At 37.9% G+C, this 25517-nt stretch overlaps 1 protein-coding gene across 4 annotated transcripts in view; it reads right to left on the bottom strand.

Annotated features, from left to right (window-relative positions):
• SPICE1 (spindle and centriole associated protein 1) overlaps positions 1 to 25211 on the bottom strand; it is a 68595-nt gene extending 43384 nt beyond the window's left edge. The window contains exons 1-5 of one of the 4 annotated variants that reach the window (XM_074404360.1): positions 20995 to 21084; positions 13889 to 13974; positions 12438 to 12536; positions 9437 to 9484; positions 4832 to 4975 (exon numbers count right to left, since the gene is read on the bottom strand). In XM_074404360.1, the coding sequence (XP_074260461.1) occupies positions 4832 to 4975; positions 9437 to 9484; positions 12438 to 12536 (291 nt within the window). In that variant the 5' untranslated portion in view covers positions 13889 to 13974; positions 20995 to 21084. Of the gene's footprint in view, positions 1 to 4831; positions 4976 to 9436; positions 9485 to 12437; positions 12537 to 13888; positions 13975 to 20994; positions 21085 to 25090 lie in introns of those variants that run through there. The other 3 variants (XM_074404364.1, XM_074404363.1, XM_074404362.1) reach the window with 3 other exon arrangements.
• Positions 25212 to 25517: the final 306 nt, after the last annotated feature.

Here is a 25517-nt window from a genome sequence, read left to right as displayed (position 1 = left end):
AGATACATGTTAATGACAAATATGATTATTCAGATAAACATATTTACTTTTCAACTTGCAAAAGTAAAGACCATAAAAAGGCCCAAAGCATGAAAATAACCATAGGCTACCTTCCTAAAATCCTTCAGTAGCAATATCCTTAAGTACCAGTAGATGGGGCTATGATAATAATTAGTGGTTTTCAAATGCTTGACTCCAAAGAAATACAATTAAATTGTGACCCACGACATTTACATACACGCAAATATATTTACATATATATGTATGTGTATACACACACACACACACACACACACACGTTTTAATTAGTCTTGCTCTATGAGAACCATATTTTCTTAATTTCGATTCCATTTTCAAAATGTTGGCTGCAGCCCACTAACTTCACAATTCATTAACAAATTATAATCCATAGTTAGAAAAACACAGATTGAAGATATGAATCTCTGAGCTATAAACTTAGAAGGTGTTTCAGCCACTACAGTGAATTCAGAATCCACTAATGTGTCATGACCTACAATTTTAAAAACGTAAGATATGAGTTTTAGGATTAAACAAAAAATGTGATGCTTCTATGTTTAAAAACAGGTCAGTTTTTTACCCTGGAGAGGTAGAAACACAATAACTACCACTACAGTAGTGCCTCTGATTATCACTTTCAATTTAGAAACTTTCATATATATTATAAGCAAGGCCGCAGGCTAGAATAAAAGCCAAATAATTTTCTATGCACCACCACCAGATGGCATTGTTAAGTTAAAAGTACTTGGAAACTGCTCAGTTTCCAACATGGACTCAAATTGATAAAACATCTGGTAACAAATACTCTTAACAGAATTTCTCTATACAATGGAATCAAGCACATACATGATGTGACCTCAGTTATTGTTTTAGGATGCAGAAAGAAAAATAACAAGAGTCACATTCTTAATTTTTCCCTTTCTTCTCCTTCTATAACCAAGCAGGTTGGCAGGCTCAGTGAGAATAAAGCCCTAAATTTATTCCTTCCACAAAGAGTAAGCTTTGGAATGGTTTCAGGTCAAGAGCACAGTTAGAGCCAAAAGAGTGAAACGCTAGTCCCAGTCAACAACCCTTCCCCAGACCTACAAGGGTGTTATATGGATATGAACTCACTGAAAACCTATATACCACTCTAGAGATGTGTGAGAATTTTGCTGTATCTGGAGATGTTTGAGAATTTACATTATCCCACAAACCAAGTGGGAACAATTATGAGCTTAGCCATCTTCCAAGTACAATTATGAGCTTAAGAAAACAATGTGAATGAATGAGTATAATCTTTCAATACACTAAAAAAATTATACAAAGCTTGTTTCCTAGTAACAATTTTAAGTTTATTTTTTTTAAAAAAAAGCATTGACCTATCAAAATAAAGAAACAGAATTGACACCTAAAGATTATAAGTAATAATCTTGTTAACCATATTGAGTTTTTTTTTTTTTTTTTATAATGAGGTCTCATGTAAAAGCCATTATGTGTCACCTTCTGCTAGTCCAAGCTTGCCCAACCCGTGGTACAGGATGGCTGTGAATGCGGCCTAATACAAATTTGTAAATTTTCTTAAAACATTGAGGTTTTTTGCACTTTTTTTTTTAAAGCTCATTAGCTATCATTAGTGCATTTTATGTGTGGCCCAAGACAATTCTTTTTCCAGTGTGCCCCAGGGAAACCAAAAGATTGGATATCCCTGTTTAGTCTCTGCCCTTGGGAAAAAATGGTTTGAGTGGCCAAAGATCAGTGTATGGCTTTTATTTCTTCTTTCTAGAATTATAACTCCTCTCATAAAGCCCATCCTCTTGATAGGTAAACTGATCTCTACAAGCCTAATTGTATATATTACTCCTCAAATGAGTTTGCAGAGCACAAACTTAAACCTGTGACTGGTGGTACACAAGATGAATTTTCAAAGGATCAAAGTCTCCACACACACAAAAAAAATTATCAGAAACTGTCATCTTAGCCCTTTTGTACCACGGTAATAGATACCAGGTGGAACTGGGAAATTACAAAGAGACTTTAGGAGTTACTACATTTTGGGGATTTATAAGACCTTTATGAAAGCCTCCCTCTCCCTGAGTGAGAGTGAACTCCAATTTGCTTGATTCCCATGGCATGGGTACATCTTACAGCAAATGAAATCTAAGATTATGCAGGCCAAACAGCTTTCTCTTAATTTATGTTCACCTAGGAGTCCAGCTTCAGGTGGATGGGTTCTGTTAGTATTAATAGATAATGATTAAGCTTATGTGGATATGCCTAAGAAGGCTTCTGTCTTTGGTCCACTGACTGCATCCCTTAAACAGAGACATTGCAAATTTAGCAACACTGAAATAAAAGATGCACATATCCACTGACTAAACAATTCTACTTTTAAAAATTTATCCTACAAATCTACGTGTACCCAAAAACATTTTCAAGGATATTTATTACATTATTGATAGTATCAAGATAGAAAACAATTTGTGGGTAACTGACACTACTACTTAAGTATCCGGTAATGTTCATTTTGTTTCTCCTTTAACAGCAGAACTCCTGCATTTTAGCCAATTACATGGCTGGATTTCCCAACCATCTTCGTAGGTGGGAATGGCCACATGATGACTTTCTGGCCAACAGGATATATGTAATAGGAGTAGCATGCACTGTTCTTCCTGTTTCCTTCTGGCTGGCATATAACTGAAGGAAGCTACTATGGCCATTTTGTATTCAGAGACAAGCCATGTAATGAAGGACTGCAGAGTTCCCTACCAGCTACCACTTTCCTCTCAACTCCTTCATGAAATAGGAATAAATTTGTTTAAAACAAAACATATAGTAAGGTCTTTTTTATTTCCAGAAGCTTAAACTGTACTCTAATACACAACCTAAGTGTTCACCAACAAAGCACTAGATAAATGTGGTACATCTATATGCTACTGGCCATCAAAAAGAAAAAGTAGATGTCTAAGTACCGACAGGGAATTATCTCCAAGAAATGCTAGTAAAGAGAAAACACCTGAATCCCAACACGTCCTCAATCCCTACAGCACATTAAAATTATATAGGAACTCTCTAAAGAACACCTACATGGGGCCACATCCCAAGCTAACTAATTCTGAATCTCTGGGTACAGAATCCAGATATAGTTATACAGATAGAGTGGTGTTTTTTGTTTGTTTTTTTGTTTTGGTTTTTGTTTTTTTGAGACAGATTGTCACTCTATTGCCCAGGCTGGAGTGTAATGGCACAATCTTGGCTCACTGCAACCTGGGTTGAAGCAATTGTCCTACCTCAGCCTCCCGAGTAGCTGGGACTACAGGCACTCACCACTGCGCCCAGCTAATTTTGGGGGTTTTTTGGTGGTGGTGTTGTTTTTGAGACAGGCTGGGGTGCAATGGCACAATCTCAGCACACTGCAACCTCTGCCTCCTGGGTTCAAGCGATTCTCCAACTTCAGCCTCCCAAGTAGTTGGGATTACAGGCACCAGCCACTATGGCTGGCTAATTTTTGTGTTTTTGTAGAGACAGGTTTCACCATGTTGGCCAGGCTGGTCTTGAACTCCTGACCAGGTGATCCGCCTGCCTTGGCCTCCCAAAATGCTGGGATTACAGGCATGAGCCGCCATGCCCAGCTGTTACACATTTTTTTTAACAGAGCTTCTTGACTATGACTGATTGTAATGTGCAGTGAGAGTTGAGAACAACTACACTAGTGCCTGAGGCAGCAGATCTACAAAAAGAAGGCAAAGAAATGTCACTCATCCTCTCTCACCACCCTTCTTTAAACACCTTCTTCTACCACATCTATAACTTATATGAGAAATACAGGACATTAGCAGGAACCATAGGGAAAGGAAATAGAAGCCCAGAGTCTGATGCAATCCAAGCAGGCTGCCTTTCTTCATGGTCAGATCTGTGTTTTCACACCTTTCACTGAGAATTACCACACAGCATTTAAATGTATGCGACTTGTCCAAGATCACCAAAAGGTAATTATCAGTAAAGAAGCATTCTCTCAATCAAGCCACTGTTCTTTTCTCAAGCTCATGTAAACATTTATTTGGGAGATATTATTCTTTCCGGTATCTCTAAGACTGAGACTTTATTTCAATAAGAAGCCTAACAAATTGCTCAAAAAACAATGTATGATTCGAAGCTACCATAAAGGTCAGATAGCTAAGTGCTGTAAATAAGCTTCAATCTGAACAAGAAGCAACACTCCAGACAAAGCACATTCCTTTACAATGACTTCAGCTCAAATTTTAAAGGGTTATTTGCTGTAGTTTCCTCTTATTTCCCATATTGTTTATCCCTACATGTCTGATTACTTATCCAAACACCCATGTCTGGCAAAAGGTTAAGCCAAAGACAAGTTGCTTACTACTCAGTTGGACAAACATACAACATTATTATCTTGTGTCTTTTTTTTTCAAAGTAATCTAACAGCACTGCTGTTGAACTAAGAAAAATAATTATAGCAGCTTATATACAAAAGGAGGAATAAGCAAAGACTGTGCTCATCACTTTTTAAGTATACCACTGAAATCTCATAACAATACAACCAAACAATAATTTTAAATATGAGAAAATTCAGGCTAAAAAGTTAAATAATTTACTGAGGGTCACATAGCTAGTATGTCGTACAACAGAAATTCAACCCACCAAACTAGACTCCAATCACTCTGTTGCTTTTTTTGAAATCCACATGTAGATTACTGAATAAGAATGCAGTGATTACTAGAGTCACTCCAATGTGAATCAAACTGAGGGGAAAAACAAAGAACTCTATTTATCTCCTTTTTCTCTTTCTAACTCTAATGCAGTTTAGCATTACCTCCTTCATGATAGACAATCTTCTTTTCTCCAGATTTGAAGTTTCTGGTTTCTGCTTCCTCAATTTTCTCTTCAAAGCTTTTTCTTGGAGTTCCCAGTGTACTAACGCTCTATTCTTTGATTTGTGTATTTCATGACGACGTACCTGCACAGAAGAGAAAAGAACATAATGGGGAGAAATACCAGATACAGGTAACAGGGGATGGAGGCAACAAACCACATGCCATGTATGTACCTATGCAAAAATTCTGCATGTTCTGCAAATGTACCTCAGAACCTAAAGTGCAATAAAATGTGTGTGTGTGTGTGTGTGTGTGTGTGTGCGCGCACGCATAACATAAAGGAACGTTTTAGACACGAAGAAGTGGCCTATTCAGATGGTGAGACCACCTACTCGTTTGTCACTTTTTAAACTTCTTCTGGTCCAATATATGCATATTTATATATATTCACAGCCAAAATTTTCAGTCCCCTAAATTTTCAAAAACGACCTTCAGGAAATAAGTATATAGAACTGGTAAACGCACCTAAAAGATATACTGAAAGAAATATCAATTTCTACTACTTTTCTGCAAGACTATCCAGCAAGCTAGTGTTTTTCAACCCACAGGTTGGGGCTCATTTAATGGATGATAAAAATCAATTCATGGGTCAAAATCAGCTTTTTTTTTTTTTTTTTTAACATACACACACATTGAGCACAATGTAAAAGGTACAAAATCCACTGAGTCATCTTTAGCAAAGACACACTCATTTCATGATAATCACATCACTACCAAGAACTAATAATGCAGTGTGTTCACAGCCCTTCACTGGCTTCATGTGGAAGTGGGTCACTGAAAATACAGAAGTCAGGGAAGTAGAGCTCCTGAAGTAGAAGAAGAGATATAGAGATATGAGTCACAGGTCTTAAGTGTTAGAGGAGAGGAGGGTTCACTAAGGCAGCTAAAAATAAAATTAGATACTTGGTTTTACAAGCACTCTAGTATTCAGAACTATGAACATGAACATACGTGATAAAATGTACTGCTGAGTTTTCTCCAGTAAATAGAAAATCAATCCATTAAAGAAACAACCACAAATATAACACATGGATTCTGACTCACAAAAAACAAATGAAGATGACTTTTTTTAGACAATTGAGGAGATTTGAATATGGGCTGAGTATTAGGTGATACCAAAAAATTATATTTACTTTTGTTGGATGTAATAATGGCACTGTGATTATGCTGAAAAAAAGACTTATATTTTTTAAAATGCAAACTGAATATGTAAGCACAGAATGATGTATTCTCTTGAATTTGCTTTAAAAAATTTTAGTGAAAAAAGAAAAAGGTAAGATAAAGGAAGCAACTATGGCAAATTTTTAATAACTATTGTATCTGGGTGAACAGTACATAGTAGTTATTTCTATTCTTGTCTCCATTTTCCCATGAGTTTGAAATTTTTCATTTAAAAACTGTTAAGTCCATTGGGCATCACTATTATTCCCAATAAATAGTTAATGAGCACCTATCAGGATTAAGACTCCCAGGTACACAAAGATGTATAGGATATGGTCTGTATCTCTCAAAAGCATTAATAATCTGCCCATGGAGACTGGCCATATCCACATAAAGACAAATTACATGAATTAGATGTCATTTACTCAATGTCTTTGTTAGATAGTAAGACCAACAATAGTTTAGAGGAGATAATTGGTCAGTTTCAAAAAACAGGACTTCAAACTTACTATAAAACTATAGTAGCCGGGTGCGGTGGCTCACGCCTGTAATCCTAACACTTTGAGAGGCCGAGGTGGGTGGATCACCTGAAGCCGGGAGCTCAAGACCAGCCTGGCCATCATGGTGAAACCCCATCTTTCGGAAAAAAAAAAAAAAAAAAAAAGAAATACAAAAAAGTTAGCGGGCCGTGTTGGCACGTGCCTGTAGTGTAGTCCCAGCTGCCCACTCACTCGGGAGGCTGAGGTGGGAGAATCACTTGATCCCAGGGGGCAGAGGCTCCACTGAGCCTGGGTGACAGAGCAAGACTGCTTCTCGAAAACGTCAGAATGAGGCCAGGCGCGGTGGCTCACGCCTGTAATCCTAGCACTTTGGGAGGCCGAGGTGGGTGGATCACCTGAGGTCAGGAGTTGAAGACCAGCCTGACCATCATGGAGAAGCCCCATCTTTAAAAAAGAAAACAAAAGCCGGCGCGGTGGCTCAAGCCCGTAATCCCAGCACTTTGGGAGGCCGAGGCGGGTGGATCACGGGGTCAAGAGATCGAGACCATCCTGGTCAACATGGTGAAACCCCGTCTCTACTAAAATACAAAAAATTAGCTGGGCATGGTGGCGTGTGCCTGTAATCCCAGCTACTCAGGAGGCTGAGGCAGGAGAATTGCCTGAACCCAGGAGGCGGAGGTTGCGGTGAGCCGAGATCGCGCCATTGCACTCCAGCCTGGGTAACAAGAGCGAAACTCCGTCTCAAAAAAAGAAAAAAAACTATAGTAATCAAGACAGTGTGGTACTGGCGTAAGGATCAACAAATCAGTGGAATTGAGAGTGCTGAATAAACATTTATATTTATAGACAAGTGATTTTTCAACAAGAGTTCCAAGATAATTCAATGGGGAAAAAATAGTCTTTCCAATAAATGCTGTTTGAACAATGATTATCCCTTAGTGAAAAATAAAGTTGGGCTCCCCTCCTACCATACACCATACAGAAAAATTAACTTAAAATGAATCACAGTTCTACATATAAGAGATACAACTATAAAACTCTTAAAAGAAAACATGGGCTTATACCTTTGTGAACCTCGGGTTAGGTAACAGTTTGTTCAACATAACACTAAAAACTCTAGTGAAAAAATAAAAAACATGTAAATTTGACTTCATCAAAATTAAAAACTTTCCAGCTTAAAGGACACCATCAAGATACTGAAAAAACAATGAAGAAAATGGAAGAAAATATCTGCAAATCGTATCTGATAAGGAATTTATATCCAGAATATATAATTTTTATAACTCAACGATAAAAGCACAAATAATCCAATTTTTAAATGACTAAGGTATTTGAATAGACATTTCTCCAAAGAATATATTACAAATGGCCGAAAAGTACATTAAAAGGATGCTTAACATCATCTGTCATCAGGCAAATGCAAACTGCAACCAAAATGAGATAGCACTTTACACCTACTAAGAGAAGGAAAATGAAAAAGGTAACAGTAGCAACAATGTGGGGAAACTGGAAGCCTCATAGATGCTGGTGGGGATGTAAATGGTGCAGCCACTTTGTAAAACAGTTTGATAATTATTCCAAGTTAATATGGAGAAATTATATGACTCAGCAATTCTACTCCTAGATGTATACATATAAAATAACTGATAATATGTTTGCACAAAACTTGTACATGAATGTTCACAGCAGCATTATTCCTAACAACGCAAAAGCAGAAACAATGCAAATGTCCACCAACTGAACAACAGATAAATAAAATGGTGGATCCATACAATGGAATATTATTTGACAATTATAAGGAATAAAGAACTAATATGGGCTGGGCATGATGGCCAACACCTGTAATCCCAGCACTTTGGGAGGCTGAGGTGGGCAGATTCCTTGAGCCTAGGAGTTCAAGATGAGCCTGAGCAAGACAGCAAAACCCTATGTCTGCAAAAAATACAAAAATTAGCCAGGTGTGGTGGCATGCACCTGTAGTCCCAGGTACTCAAGAAGCTGAGGTGGACATGGCTTGAGCCCAGGAGGTGGAGACTGCAGTAAGTGGAGACTGATATATGCTAAGACAGGGATGAACCTTGAAAACATTATAAGAGAAAGAAGTTAAACACAAAAGGCCACATATTGTATTCCATGCATATGAAATATCCAGAACAGGCAAATAACATAAAAGCATGAAATAAATTGGTCATTGCTACAAACTGGGAGGAACTGGGCATAAGGAGTGACTATTAATGGACATATGGCTTCATTTTGGGATAATGAAAACATTCATGTTGGCACAACTCTGAATATACCAAAAATCACCAAACTATACACTAGGAACAGGTTTTATGGTATATGAACTATATCTCAATAAATCTTAAAAAAAAAAAAAAAAAAAACCTAAGTGGAAACTTTAAAAAAAGTAGAACTTGAACTAGGATAAGGAAGTAAGATTTGAACACGTAGAAAAGAAGGTACAGAAACTGTTCCAAGTAAGGAATACGGGCTCAGACATGGAAATATTCATGGCATATTCAAGGGATAAATTATTACACTAACTAGAACAATATGTTTGTATAGGGAAGTAACAAATAATGCTGAAAATATCTACAGATTGTTTTAAAAGGCAGATAGATGTACATAGGGCAGTACTAGATTGAAGAGATTTCAGCTATAAACCCAACACATTTAATGAAATTCGAATACATACTAATTGATATTCCCAGCTAAAATCAGGAAGTCCAGAAGATAAGCTTTTTGATTTTATATAGACATAAACAAGATTAAACATAAGTGAACAACGTCTAGGAAGTGCATATAGTTTCTATTCTGAAAGTTACAAGTCAAATACCAAACAAAACACTGAATAAATGACTTCAGCTTTGATAATGAACTTACCAGATCTTCAGGAGTTGACCGATGAACTGTTAGATCAGTCACAGTATTCTGTAAAAAAAAAAAAAAAAAAAAAGGTGGCCTTTCTTTAAAAAAGAAAAAAAAAGTTTTCTTATAAAATATACACACTTACTGGATTTTAATGGCTAAAATGGTTTCAAAATCCTAGGATCAAAAACTCTTTCTAGGAACAAGTATTACCAATTTAGATATTAACATATACTAGTTAGGTGTATTTATAGAAAATAACAGACTAATTTTAGATGTCTTACAGAAAATACTGTATTCACCAAGCAGTCATACATTATATTAAAACAATGAAATATTGAAAATGAACATATGGTATATGAATAAATGGCAGTATATATTTAAAATGAGTACATTTAACTGAAGTTTTAGTTTTCACACTGTGTTCTATGGAATCCCAGTATTCCACAATGTAACTCTAAAGTTTCCTAAAAGAAAGTGTGATCACTGGCCGGGCACAGTGTCTCGCGTCTGTAATCCCAGCACTTTGGGAGGTCGAGGCAGGTGGATCACCTGAGGTCAGGAGTTCGAGACCAGCCTGACCAACATGGCAAAACCCTGTCTCTATCAAAAATACAAAAATTAGCTGGGTGTGGTGGTGGGCGCCCATAATCCCAGCTACTCGGGAGGCTGATGCAAAGGAATCTTGCAAGGAAATACCTCTACAAGGAGGTAGAGGCTGCAGTGAGCCAAGATTATGCCACTGCACTCCAGCCTTGGCAACAAAACGAGACTCCATCTCAAAAAAAAAAAAAAAAAAGTGTGATCACTATAGAGGTTCAGTTTGTGTCTGCAAACATCTTAAGCATAGATGCTACTACAATGAAAGATGAAATGTGAGGGCAATGCATAATTTCACAAAATGTGAAAAGTCACTTAAAAGGCACTAAACTAACATGGCAGGGCTACCACACTGCACAACTCTTGCAAGTTATCATTAATATCGGAGTCCGTGTAAATAGCACCCTCTGAAATTGTGTGGTACACAGCATGCACAGTTCAAGGTAGCAACACTGTAACTTGGCCCTTTCCAAAGCAACTTCAGCCATTTTGCTACATAGATTTGGTAAGGCAGGAAATAAAATAAGTTAGTTTCACTTCTAAGTGAGGAGGAATACAAAGAGTCAAAATAGATTCTGATCAAAGACTAAACTCTTTGGCCATGATTTATATTTGGCTCAAGGCTTTTCTATATGAAAACTGTTATTACTTTTACACTGATTTAGAAAGGTAAAAATAAAAGCCAAGCATGGTGGTGTGTGCTTGTAGTCTCAACTACTCAGGAGGCTCAGGAGGTTGAGGCAGGAAGATCGCGTCACAAGCCTAGGAGTTTGAGGCCAGCCTTGGCAAAATAGCAAGGCTTTGTCTCAAAAAAAAAAAAAAAGGAAAAGGTACTACATGAGAATTGTTTTTAATAATCATTTAAAAACTCAGGCATACAGATAAATGGTATGCTTGAAATTTGTTCTCATGGAAGAAAATAATTCCATCAATACTAGTTGTTTAAAACTTTTTGAAATTGCTTTTAAATCTAATCTACAAGCCATTTCAGAAAATGTCTCACTATTTTTATCAAGACAGTATTAATCAGTTTAATCTCTTCTCCGTCATTTACCATTTACTACAAACGACTTATGACTATTTTCCAAGTTCAGTCTACCTTCAAAAAACAAAACATTTTTCCAGCACTGCAGATAATAAAAAGTAAATGAGGAAGATTCTTAATGCAATTTCAAATGATAGGTTTCAATTAAGTTTTGAGCAATAGCAGCATACCGGAATCAATGCAGTCATCCCACAGTATCAGGGATCCCCACATATATCAAAATCCACACATACTCAAATCCTACATAATTGCATCTCCACGATGCAAACCCACATATGGGTTTTGCATATGTATTTTCAATCCATCTTTGGTTGTAGAGGTAGAACCCAAGGATACAGCCAACTATATTTATTGAAAAAAAAAAATTTTCATGTATAAGTGAACCCATGAAGCTCAAAGGTGATGTTCTTCAAAAGTCAACTGTACTGAACTTCCCAAAGTAACCACTGTGAAGGGGAAAATACTTATGTTATCATATTTTTTTTTCCTATTTATCAATTTCTATACCTTAGAGTCACATTATTATTATTAAAATTTTATGGCCAGACAGCAACAAAAGAAGTCCCCCTCCCCCACTTCAAAGGCTGTCAGTTTGCCCAGGATATCTGGCTAACATGGTAGGTTGCAAACCAGAAGATTCCACGTTTAAAAGAATCCTTGAGATCCAAACTAGCTACCCAGGAGGCTAAGGCAGAAGGATCGCTGGAGTCCAGGAGTTTAAGGTTGCAGTGAGCTACTATGGCAACACGTCACTCCAGCCTGAGTGACGGAGCATGACCCTGTCTCTTAAAAAAAAGATACAAATCCCCATGGTAACACCATGCAGTATTCAGGTTCGGAGCCAGAAATAATATGGCACAGGTACTTGAGACTTGTCTTACATTGTAAGAGAACATTTGCTCTGGAAGTGAGCAATTTATGGGATAAAAGAGCAAAGATCACCTATTTTTTTCAGCCAAAAATGGCACTCACATGGTTATGAAATCACTGGTTACTCTGAACAAATCTTAAAAAGGTACCAAAAAAATTCACAGACTTCAGTGACACCGGCAAGCTGGAGCTGCCTTTATGCAGTGAGTTCTCAAAGTGAAAGTGAGAAGACTTTCTTTTAAATATGCTCCCCATTCCCTTAAGATTCCAATTCTTCAAAGGAGACAGAGGTTACAGTTTGGACGTGTGTATTCCAAAAACTCCCCCCAAAGGATTCTGCTCTTCCCTCCAAGACCTAGACTATCACATGCCCAGAAACCTATTCCAGCCTATTACATGATGAGCCCCATTCAGAACACCATCTTGCATGACTAGGGCTGTATCTCTGTGTCCATTCCTACAGAGTCATGTTACATTATTTACTATCCCACCTATACTCACATCCCATTCTTGTTTCACTGAAGTTTTCTTCTTCTTCACTTTCAGTGTCTTTCTTACACCAACTCGGGGACCATAGCGGTTCACTCTGACAAATGACATCTAGGAATAATAATCATGTTAACTTTTTAAAATACAAGAAAAAGCAATAAGCATCACCAGAGTGGGGGGAGACCTAAAAAAACACATTTTAAAATGTCAGAAGAAAAACTTAAGCATGATGAAAGGAACAGGCTATTAAAATACTTAGTTCTTTCATTTTACAACTAATAAAAGTTGGTACTGTTAATTATAATAAAAGAGGTCTCAAGTCAATAACATGTATATATATAACTAATAAAGAACTCTTAAGAATGCAAAAATCATGGCCTAAAGCAGAGAACTAAAACAGTAGTCATAAGCTATGTCATCAGTTACACACATTCACAATTAGTAGAAAATAGCCCAGTTAAAGCTAATAATATGAATGTAAGGTAAAGGGAGGAAAGGGCAAAAGAAAGTTGGAGTTCTTTTTTAAGCACTCTAATACTCAAAATCAATACCAGGTACATATGTGCTTACCTGAAAATAAAGGTAGCTAACCTTTAGAGAATAAATGAGGTATGATACCACCTCTAATATCTAATATATCTGTCACATAATGCTAAATGGGGCTGATTTTTTTCTATTGCTGCTAAACAAATTAATAATTATTGATTTTAAACTATAATTTTTAAATTGCCAACATTGGCTTGCCACTGTTTAAATAGCAATGCTAAGGACACTAGACTACATATTATATCAAATTAGAAAAATGCCCATAATCCCCAAACACCAGGATTTTACAATATATATATATGACTTTTAAAAAGCAATATATACACATATGACGACTGCTGCAGAACCTTTTAACCTACCTAAATTACAGAACTTTCCAGCTGACCCCCTTACTCCCAATTAGCCTAAAACAAGAATTCTAGTATTTTCCTTAAGTACTTCTTTAAAAAAAATTTATTACTATAAATGTCTAAATATAAGTATTTAAGATTTGTCCTCAATCTTCCTTGCACTCTGTACTCTCTCTTAACAAGAACATTCACTCCTTAAACATGGTATCTAATTTCAGCATTTACAATTCAGCCAAAGAAAATAAGTCACCTATAAGTTAGAGAACAACATTTAAGTATTATGATGGTAACGATGATGATAGCAGAGGTAGTAATGATGGCATCGGCTAACACATACTGTGTGCTTACTATAAGCCAGATACTATTTTAAGCTCTTTAAACATTATTTTCTTGAATCTTCACAATAACCCCATCAGGTACTTAATAGTTATTCCTCATTTTACAGATGAGAAAACTAATAGACATAAGTTAACCAACCATGAAGGTCACACAGTAAGTAGCAGAGCCATAAGTACCATTTAAAAAGATATGAAATATAAAAGAACTAAGAGTCTAAAACAAACTTACATTTTTAGTCAGTTTACTTTCAACAAGGATGGCAAGACAATTCAATGGGAAAAGAATAGTCTTTTCAACAGATGGTGCTGGGACAACTGGATACACATATGAAAAAGAATGAAGTCAGAATCCTACCTCACACCATATTCAAAAATTAAATTGACATAAGTTAAATACATGGATTTAAATACATAGAGCTAAAACTATAAAACTCTTAGAAGAAAACAGGAATAAATCTTCATGAGCCTTGAGTTAAGCAATGGTTTCTGAGAAATGACACAAAAAGCACAAGCAACCAAAGAAAAAAATAAATTCACCTTAATCAAAATTAAGAATGTTGGTGCTTCAAAGGCACAATCAAGAAGACGAACACAACCAACAGAATGGGAGAAAGTATCTGCAAATCATTTATCTGACAAAGGACTTGAATCCAGACTGTATAAAGAATTGTTACAACTCAACAATTTTTAAAATCCGATTTAAAAACGCGAATAGGACTTGAATAGACATTTCTCCAAGGAAGATACTATACATGGCTAATAAGCACATGAAAAGATGTTCAACATAATTAGTCATTAGAGAATTACCAATCAAAAGCACAATCAGATACCACCTCACACCGACTAGGATCGATATAATCAAAAAGATGGACAACAACAAGCACTGGCAAGAATATGGAGAAACTAGAATCCTCACATATTGCTCATGGAATATAAAATGGTGTAGGCAGTCTGGAAACAGTTGGCAATTCCTCAACAAGTTAAACACAAGAGTAACCACATGACCCAGCAAATCCACTCACATATTTACTACAACCAAAAAAACTGAAAACTTAAGTCTACATAAAAACTTGTATATGAAAGGTGACGGCAGCATTTTTAACAGACAAAAACTAGAGACATCCTAAATGTCCACCAACTGATGATTGTATTAATAAAATGCAGTATATCTACACAACGGAATATTACTTGGCAATAATAAGCAATAATGTACTGATAATATGCTACAACATGAATGAATCTTGAAAGGGTTCTAAACACAGAAGGTCCCATATTGTTTGATATCATTTATATGATGTGTCTAGAATAAGCAAATCCACAGAGACGTAGATTAGTGATTACCAGCATCTAGAGACAGCATAGAATGGAGAATGACTACTAATGGGTATAGGGTTTCTTTGGGGAGTGAAGAAAATGTTCTGGAATTAGATGTTAGTTGCACAATTATGTGAATAGACTAAAAACCTCTGAACCATACGCTTTAAAGGGTGAATTACAGCTTAATAAAGCTGTTATTTTAAAAGATATGAAAACAATTGTTATTCAAAGAAATGAGTCTAGTGTATTTTAAACACTTAGATCTCAACTTACTCTGCAAAAACAAAGAGGAGTCATAAAACGTCAGTATACCTATATGATGAATTATGTATCCATTAAAATTACATTAAGGAAAATGTTTCAAATTATATTAAGGAAAATACATAAGAAGTATAAAAAGTAGAATACAGAACTCAATGTATGGTATATTCTCAATGATGCTGGAATACAGGTATTCCTAATAAAGCACTTATCTCTACTAAGAGCTTCACATTTGATCCCACAACCCTGTGAGGCCTGTTCTGTCTTGAGAGACAATATAGTATAAAGGCTAAGAATGCAGTCTGGAATCACTGTCTGGGTTTACATCTCAGCTTTGTCACTAACTATAAAACAGAACCAATTAAATCTGTAAGTGCTTAGAATCCCAGCTGATATGGTTTGGCTGTGTCCCCAACCAAATCTCATCTTGAATCATAATCCCATAATCCCCATTATAAAATACATGCACACATATGTTCACTGCAGCGTTATTCACAATAGCAACGACATGAAATCAACCCAAATGCCCATGATTGATAGACTGGATAAAGAATTGTGGTACATATACATCAATGAATACTATGCAGCCATAAAAAAGAATGAGATCATGTCCTTTGCAGAGACATGGATGGAGCTGGAAGCCATTATCCTCAGCAAATGAATGCAGGAACAGAAAACCAAACACATGTTCTCAATGATAAGTGGGTGCTGAACAATGAGAATACACGGACACTGGCAGGGGAACAGCACACACTGGGGACTGTCAGACAGCCGGGGGGCGAGGGGGGGAGCATCAGGAAAAATAGCTAATCCATGCTACGTTGAATACCTAGGTGATAGGTTGATAGATGCAGCAAACCACACATTTACCTATGAAACAAACCTGCACATGTCGCAGAAACAAAACCTTAAAATAGATCTAGAAACTTGAAACAAAACTTTAAAATATTAAGAATATTAAAATTCAAAAAAATGAAAAATGAAGCTTAGAGAAAGTATATAGCTCAAAGTCATACAAATAATAATGAGCAGAGCCGGGAGCTGACACTCAAGACCAGGTCTGACTAATTCTAAAGCACATGCCAGAAAAACCTTGCCAGAAATTGGTTACCTCTGTTTGGTTCTATATTTCCCAAACTTTCTACAATGAACCTATGTTACTCTTAAAAATAGGGAAAAAATTATTTCAAGTTACATTCAGAAATTTTATTCATTCAGAAGCTAAAATTCCACCAGGCTCAATTCTGAAAAATCAGGCATGATTCTGAAATATGCAAAGGCTTATGAGTAGTCAAAAACAGCTGTCCAAAGGTCCAAGCACTTGTTTTCTCTCACAGGTGAGGCCCTTGATATACCAATATCAAAAATTTAGAAAAAGATGCAGTATCTTTTTTTTTTTTTATTATTGCACTTTAGGTTCTGGGGTACATGTGCAGAACATGTATGATTGCTGCATAGGTACATACATGGCAACGTGGTTTGCTGCCTCCAACCCCCTGTCACCTCTATCTGGCATTTCTCCCAATGTAATCCCTCCCCAACATCCCTACCTCATGCTGTCCCTCCCCTATTTCAACCCCCATAGACTCCAGTGCGTGATGCTCCCCTCCCTGTGTCCATGTGTTCTCATTGTTCAACACCCACCTATGTATGAGTGAGAACATGCGGTGTTTGATTTTCTGTTCTTGTGTCAGTTTGCTGAGAATGATGGTTTCCAGATTCATCCATGTCCCTACAAAGGACAGGAATTCATCATCTTTTATGGCTGGTAGTATTCCATGTTGCATATGTGCCACATTTTCCTTGTCCAGTCTATCATCGATGGGCATTTGGGTTGGTTCCAGGCCTTTGCTATTGTAAACAGTGCCACAATGAATATATGTGTGCATGTGTCTTTATAATAGAACATAAACCTTTGGATATATACCCAGTAATGGGATGGCTGGGTCAAATGGAATTTCTATTGCTAGGTCCTTGAGGAATCGCAGTATCTTTTTAATCATAGAAACTTGTACACTAATAGTGACTTATCATAGTAAATTCAACATATCCAAACAAAAACTTTTTCAAGCAAAGATACGGAAATTAATATAAACACACACACCAAAAAAAATGGTTAAAAATGGTTGTGGTCACCTTAAAATTATTCCCAGTGATTTGTGGTACTTAGATAATCTCCTCCCTTTAAGTATGAGAAGGACCTCTAACTTGTTTTAGCCAATGAAATAAGGCAAATGTGAGGACAGATGTCATTCTTGTGATTATTTTACACAAGAATGTGTAACCATATCTGTCTTAGAAGACCATAGCAGAAGATGTTTTCCTGCTGGCCTTGAAGACACAAACTACCAAGTTGTAACTCTCTATGGAAAAAGCCAGAGACAAGGAATTCAAGGAGCTGCAGGCAGCCTTTAGGACCTGAGGACGGTCCTCAGTAAGAAACTAGGGCAAGGTGGGAAGGTGATGAGGCTCAATCATAAAGCCACAAAGAAATAAATTCTGCCAACAATGTACATGCATGTAGGAATGGATTTTTTACCAAGTTGAGCCCCCAGATGAGAATGCAGACTGGCCAACAACTTGATTACAGCTTTGGAAGACCCTAAGCAGAGAATCTAAGCCATGTCCAAACTCATAACCCACAGAAATTGTGAAATGATGAATAGTAATTGTTGTAGGACACTAAATCTGTAGTAGTTTACTGTGTACGGTGGGATGACACAGGTACAGCTAAGCTGCTGTCCCATCTTTGCCTTTCTCTTGCCATCCAACTTCATGAAGAGGTACACTTTAGCCTGTATTTGCTAATCCTTAGTTCTCCCTCCAAGTTTCATTAATTACAAAAACTCTGACCCCACCTTTGCACTGAAAAGCATTCTCTTGAACACCACCAATTATAGTAACCACACTTTTCTTAACCAAGGATCAAACACTGTGGTCTAACAAAGGAATTGTGTGCCACTTACAGAAACCAGAGAGCGTAAGTGCGCTATAGTTCATTGTCAAAATGTTTAAGACTAGAGGTATTCTGATGGTTTACAGTGTTAAGACATCAAGTATTAAGATTAGCAGAGCCAAGAAAATCTATGCCTGTTTGGAGAAACTGAAATATTAATAGCCCTTTCCAGCTCTGCACACTCCCATTCCTAGAAGCCCTCTCCTCCCTTGGCTTCCAGGACACCCTTTCTCCTGTCTTTCTTCTATGATATTCTCCTTTTCTTCATGGGCTCTATTGCCCCCTCTGCACACACAACTTAATCAATGATCTCCATCCAGTTCTACCTCAGTTCTCAGTCCTCTTGTCTTTTCATTAGATACCCTCTCCTTTCATTAATTATTTGGGGGAATGCAGCACAAGCACTGGCTAGGCATTAGAGATACAAGTAAACTAAGTAAACTAAATGAAGACACTAGTAAACAAGTCTAATATGGTGCCAGCTCTCATAGAGCTGCTCTCTTGATCATCAAGGCGCAGTTCACATCCTGCCTCAGTGATCTCACCGACTCCCTTGAGCAAAGCTATGAATGTATGGACACACAAACATACTGTGAAAATGAGTCCCAAATCAATGATTCACACCTTTCCTCAAAACGTCAAACACAGTGGCTCGCATCTGTAATTCCAGCAACTCAAGAGGCTGAGGCAGGAGGATCGCTTGAGGCAGCTCAAGATCAGCCTGTGCAACATAGTGAGACCCTGTCTCTAATTTTTTTTTTTTTTAATTAGCCAGGAGTGGCAGCGAGTGCCTATAGTTCCAGCTACTCAGGAGACTGAGGTGGGAGGACTGCTTGAGCCCAGTAGTTGGAGGCTGCAGTGAGCTATGATGGTGCCCCTGCACTCTATCCTGTGCAACAGTGTGTGACTTTGTCTCTTAAAATAAACAAAACAAAAACACCAAATGCTCAATTTCTAACTACCTACTGTACACATCTCCAAAATACCACAAATACAGTATATCAAAATACAGCTCATCATCATATCTCAGATCTCTACTTGCTGATATACACTGGTTGACTCGATAAATATGTTGAATTAAGCTGAATTTACAGAATTACAATCTTCCAGCTCCTCCAATTTAAAACCTCAGCATCACCTGTTCCTTATCCCTTGGTGAATCCGATAAGGAATCTAGCTCCTCCAATTTAAAACCTCAGCATCACCTGTTCCACATCTCTTGGTGAATCAGATAAAGAATCTAGCTCCTCCAATTTAAAACTTCAGCATCACCTGTTTCTTATCACTTGGTGACTCAGATAAGGAATCTAGCTCCTCCAATTTAAAACCTCAGCATCACCTGTTCCTTATATCTTGGTGCATTTAACTTTTTCTCTAAAAATGTCTCTTGCCCGCTCTTCTCCATCTCTACGAAAAATATTTTCGTTCAGGCTCTCATTATTCTAATTAGTCTCCCTTTCACTCCTCACTCACTTCATCATCCATCTATTAATTTAACTAATATTTCGAAAGCACCACCTAAGAGCGAGGCACCAGCTATAACAAGCAAGTAGAATAGTCTATGCCCCTCCAGAGTTTAGAGTTTCTAAGAGGACCAAATAAAATAAGTATTTTCAACAAAGGGTAGCATGAGAAGTAAATTGTGTGCCATGAAAATACCTAACTAACTCTGTGCGTTAAGAAAAAGCTGCCTCCTCTCTGTAATAACCTCAGAAATGTTTGCACTGACCGAGAGCTAAAATATGAATAAAAGTTAGAAGCAGGAGAAAAAATATTCCAGGCAAGGGAAAATGCATTTACGAAGAGTTTGAGAAGTTCAGTTCAATTGACAAAGATCTGAGAGGATGAGAGGTTAAAGAAGGAAGAAAGGCAGAGGGCAGATTGTATTCTTGTGAGCCACGGCAATTGGAACACTATCCTAAAGACTGCAGGAAGCCACTGAAGAATTTTAAACGGGGACAGCTATGACGGGATTAGGTAAATCCACGGACTGGTGTGGAAAACTGATCAAAGAGAAACAACTCTTTCCAAACACTGTTGATTTAAAAAAAAAAAAATTTTTTTTAAAAATCAACGCTACCTATATGCATGGATAGAGAATAGATCTCAACCCTTTACTTACTTCCTCTAAAGATTCGAATGGCTCCCCATGATCAAGCGGAATTCAACTCAGCTTGGCATTAAGACCCTCTCCCCCTTTTGGCCCGGCTGACCTTTCTTTCCAGCCTTCTCTCACATCTTCCGCCAATCCTAAAACCAAGCTCTTGCCTCACATATAGTTGCAACCATTCTTTTCTCTCTGCTTTGAACACCCGTCAGGCTCACTCTTTTCTCTACCGCGTTAACTTCCAGGGACTTCTCAAAACTCACACAGGCGAAGCCTTCTGAGAAGCCCCTCTCTGCCATCCATCGGTTTAAATGACTCTCCCGGTCCCAAAGCACCCTGGGTAGTTCGCCTCTCTCCTGCTAGACGGTAAATCCCCCGAACGCTACAATCGAGTACTCCCTATTTCCAGCTGTGTGCAAAAGCGCCCAAAAGCGGTGCGCACGGGCACACTCGGGGTGCTCTGGCGCCGCGCACAAACACACCCTGACACGCACCCTGACACGCACTTGCACTCTCAAAACACAGAGCCGCCGCAGCGCTTCCTAAGTCATGATTCCCCAACCGGACGCCTGCCTCCCAGGGAGCAGAGAGACGCCACCACCACCACCGCTCTCCCCTTCTCGTTTTTTGTAACCCAAGGTCCCTAAGGCTCCTTGGGACTGCGAGCTGAAAACCTCCAAGCCATCATCTCAACCTGCTTTGCCGTTTCCCGACCGCCGCCGCCACCGCAACTTCAAGCTCCGGAACAGCGGAGCACGCCACAGGTTTACCCAGCCCGCGGCTTCCGGACTGTTGCCTAGGTTACCAGAGCCCCGCCCCCACGCCCTTGCGTATATCCGGCGAGCCCAGTGCGCAGGCGCCTCCCAAAGCATTCAGGTGGTGGTGTTTCTTGCTCTCCGAAAGTGTGGTCTCTGCAAGGTTCAGGGCAAATCATTAAAGAATAGGCATTTAGCATTAGCCAGTACTTCCAGAATTCTCTAAAAGAAAGATGTTTCTGGACTCACCAGACTTCACATTTCACATAATTTGCTTTTATCTCTATTTGTTTAAAATGTTTAGTACTGTAATCCCAGCACTTTGGGAGACATGAGCAGGAGGATTGCTTGAGCCCAGGAATTTGAGACAAATGTGGACAAGATGGCAAGACCCTGTCTCTACAAAAAAATTTAAAGAATTAGTTGGGCTTGGGTGTATGCCTGTGGTTCCAGCTACTCAGGAGGCTGAAGTGGGAGGATTGCTTGAGCCCAGGAGGTCAAAGCCACAGGGAGCCAATCGTGCCACTGCACTCCAGCCTGGGCTACAAAGCAAGACCCTGTCTCAAAAAAAAAAATAATAAATAATAATGCTTATTACAACCTACAAATGTGCTGGAGAACTAGGTTGTATGGAGGGTGAAAAACAAGCAAGGTAGGATTTACATCATGATAGCAGACAGTTATCAATGACAAAAATATCAAACTAAAATTATGATGAGTGCTAAGAAGGAAGCACTGTAACCAAATACTTAGCTTATTATTATAGTAATATTTGAATTACTCAGGAAAGCTGAAACAGGAGTAGGCTAGTGGGGAAAGGAAAAGCCTCCCTGCAGAAGGAGATGCATGTGCAAAAACATGGAAAATGCAAGGGACAGGAAGAAGTTCCAGTGTGTCTGAAGTTTAGAGAACATTGGGAAGTTGGTGTTTCTCATTAGAATCTCATTAACTTGGTGTTTCTCATTAGAATAGAAGAAAGCAAGAAGACAGAATAACAGTTCAAACATATTCAAAGGGAACAAATTGTCAACCTAGAATCCTTATACTATTCCCTTTTTTTTTTTTTTTTTTTTTTTTTAGATAGAGTCTCACTCTGTCACCCAGGATGGAATGCAGTGGCACAATCTCAGCTCACTGCAACCTCCACCTACCGGGTTCAAGCAATTCTCCTGCCTTAGCTTCCCGAGTAGCTGGGACTACAGGTGCATACCACCACACACGGCTAATTTTTGTATTTTTAATAGACAGGATTTCTCCGTGTTGGTCAGTCTGGTCTTGAATTCCTGACCTCAGGTGATCTGCCCTCCTTGGTCTCCCAAAGCGCTGAGATTACAGGCGTGAGCCACCACACCTGACCCTTATACTATTCCTGATACCACTTAAAGATAGACTATAAACCCTAAAGCCACCACTAAAACAATAAAAGTTATTGTTAAAAGCCTACAAAAGTCGTATAAAGGATAATGAGACAAATACTTGATTAATCTAAAAGTATAAAACAAAAAAAAACTAAGAAAATAGAGAAATAGAAAAGAAATAGCAAGATGACAGACTCATATCATGAACCATATTAAATGTAAATTGCCTCAACTTTCTGATTAAAAGGCAGATTGTCACATTATCAGAGATCGTACTGATAGTACTACAGTGTGAAATTGAAAAATCCACAATTATAGTCAAAGATTTCAGTGCCCCTTTCTGAATAACCTATAATTAAAGTAAGCAGAAAATCTACAAGTTTATAAGAGATTTGAACAATCTTGACCTGATTGGCATTTACAGAACACTCCAACAATCAACAGAATATACATGGTTCTTAAGCATGTACAGAAAGTTTAGAATATGGACAATAAACTGGACCATAAAACAAATTCCAATAAATTCAAAAGGATTCAAGTCATGCAAGATATGTTCTCTGACCATAATGTAATTAAATTAAAAATCAATAACAGAATAATTCTTAGAAAATTCCTCAAAATTTGGGGAATAAAAGAACACACTTGTAAACAAGCCATTGCTATGGTCTGAATGTGTCCCACAAAATTTATATGTGACAGTTTGCCAATGTGATAGTATTAAAAGGTGGGGCTTTCAGGAGGTGATTAGATTCTGAAGGCTCTGTCCATTGTGAATGGGGTTCGTACCTTTAAAAAAAATCTTTAGGAAGCCCGTTTGGTCCTTTTGCCCCTTTTGCCCTTCTGCTATGTAAAGACACAGCATTCACCCTTCCACCTTATGAGGACACTGTACACTGAAATTGCTAGTGCCTTGATCTTGGACTTCCCAGGCTCCAGAACCATGGGAAACAAATTTCTGTTATTTATAAATTACCCAGTTGAAGGTATTTCATTATAGTAGCCCAAAGGGAATAAAACAGAAATTGGTACTGAAAAGTGGGGTGATGCTGTAACAATTACCTAAAAATATGGAAACAGCTTTGGAACTGGATAATTGGGAAAGGCTGGACTATAAAGGGATGTGACTATAAAGGGCTCAGAAGAACAGGAGAGCTGTAAAAACAAAAAGTCTCAGTCTGAAGTGGTCATCATCAAAGTGTTGGCAGTAAATGAAATTCTGATGAGGTCTCAAGCGAAAATAAGAAACAAAATATTGGAAACTGGACAATAGGCCAACCTGGTTTTTAAGTGGTAAGAACTTGGTTAAATTGTGTTTGTGTCCTAATGTTTTGTGAAAGAAGGAATCCAATATCCAATCTTAATAGAAACCTCTCAGACAACTAGAAATAGCAAGAAACTTCCTCGACCTGATTAAGTACATCTACAAAAGACTTACACCTAATGTGATACATAATGGTGAAAGACTGGACTGGATGCTTTCCTCCTTAGATCAGTAGAAGACAAGAATGTCTGGTCTCTCTACATCTATTCAGCATTGTACTGTAGGTTCCAGTCAGTGCCATCAGACAGAAAAAATAAATAAAAAGCATTCAGATTGTATAGGAAAAATGTCTTTATTCCCAGTGGAGTGAATGTCTTTGTAAAAACTCAATAAAATCTATAAAAAGAGGCCAGGCATGGTGGCTCACACCTGTCATCCCAGCACTTTAGGAGGCTGAAGCAGGAGGACTGCCTGAGGCCAGGAGTTTCAGGCCAGACTGAGCAACATAACAAGATATTGTCTCCAAAAAAAAAAAAACACATGGTAACTTGGCATAGTGGCTTGTGCCTATGGTTCTAGCTATTCAAGAGGCTGAGGCAGAAGGATTACTTGAGCCCAGGGGTTCTACTCAGGGAGCTGAAGTGGGAGGATCCCTTGAGCCCATTAGGTCAGGGTTACAGTAAACTATGATGATGCAACTGCACTGTATCTTGGATGACAGAGCAAGACCCTGTAGAAAGGAAGAAAGAAAAAGAAAAAGAAAGAAAGGAAGGAAGGAGAAAAGAAAAGAAGAGAGAGAGAGAAAGGAGGGAGGGAGGGAGGGAAGGAGGGAAGGAAAGAGAATCTTCAAAAAGAAAAATGCCGTTAGAATTAATACATGAATTTAGTGAAGTTGCAAGATACAAGATCAACATACAAATATTGAGTGTAGGCCAGGCATAGTGGTTCATGCCTGTAAACCTAGCATCTTGGAAGACTAAGGCAGGCCAATCACTTGAGGTCAGAAGTTTGAGATCAGCTTGGCCAACATGGTGAAACCCCGTCTCTACTGAACATACAAAAATAAGCCGGGCATGATGGTGGACACCTGTAGTCCCAGCTACTTGGGAAGCTGAGGCACGAAAATTGCTTGAACCCGGGAGGTGGAGGTTGCAGTGAACCGAGATTGCGCCACTGCACTCCAGCCTGGGCAAGAGAACAAGACTCTGTCTCAAAAAAATATATGTATATATTGAGTGTAATTCCACATATTAACAATGAACTATTAGAAATAGAATATCTTAAATGCGTTTTATGACATCAAAAAATTAAATATTTAGATATAAATCTAACAAAAGATATGAAAGCCTTGTATATTACAAACTACAAAGTATTGCTGAGAGATATTTTTAAAGACCTAAATTTGTAAAGACATACCTCATTCATGGGTTGGAAGACTCCATATTGTTCGATGTCACTTACTTCAAACTGATCTCATATATTCAAGTAATCCCAGTCAAAATCCCAAAAGGTTTTTTGTAGAAATTAATAAGCTGATTCTGTAATTCATATGAAAATGCAAAGGACCTAGAATAGACAAAACAACTTTGAAAAACAGCAAAATGATGTTACTGTAACTACCTAATTTCAACACTTATTATAAAGCTACAATAATCAAAATAGCATAATATTAGTTGAAAAATACACAAATATATCAGTGAAACAGGATAGAAATAAACTCATGCATGTATGGACAGCTGATTCTCCTCAAAGGTGCAGACATAATACAGTGGAGAAAGGACAGATCATTCAGTAAATATTTCTTAAATAATTGTATATACATGTACAAATAATGGATCTATAT

The sequence above is a fragment of the Saimiri boliviensis genome, chromosome 8, assembly GCF_048565385.1.
Source record: "Saimiri boliviensis isolate mSaiBol1 chromosome 8, mSaiBol1.pri, whole genome shotgun sequence".
NCBI lineage: Eukaryota > Metazoa > Chordata > Mammalia > Primates > Cebidae > Saimiri > Saimiri boliviensis.
This window is presented reverse-complemented; position numbering and strand designations above follow the sequence as displayed.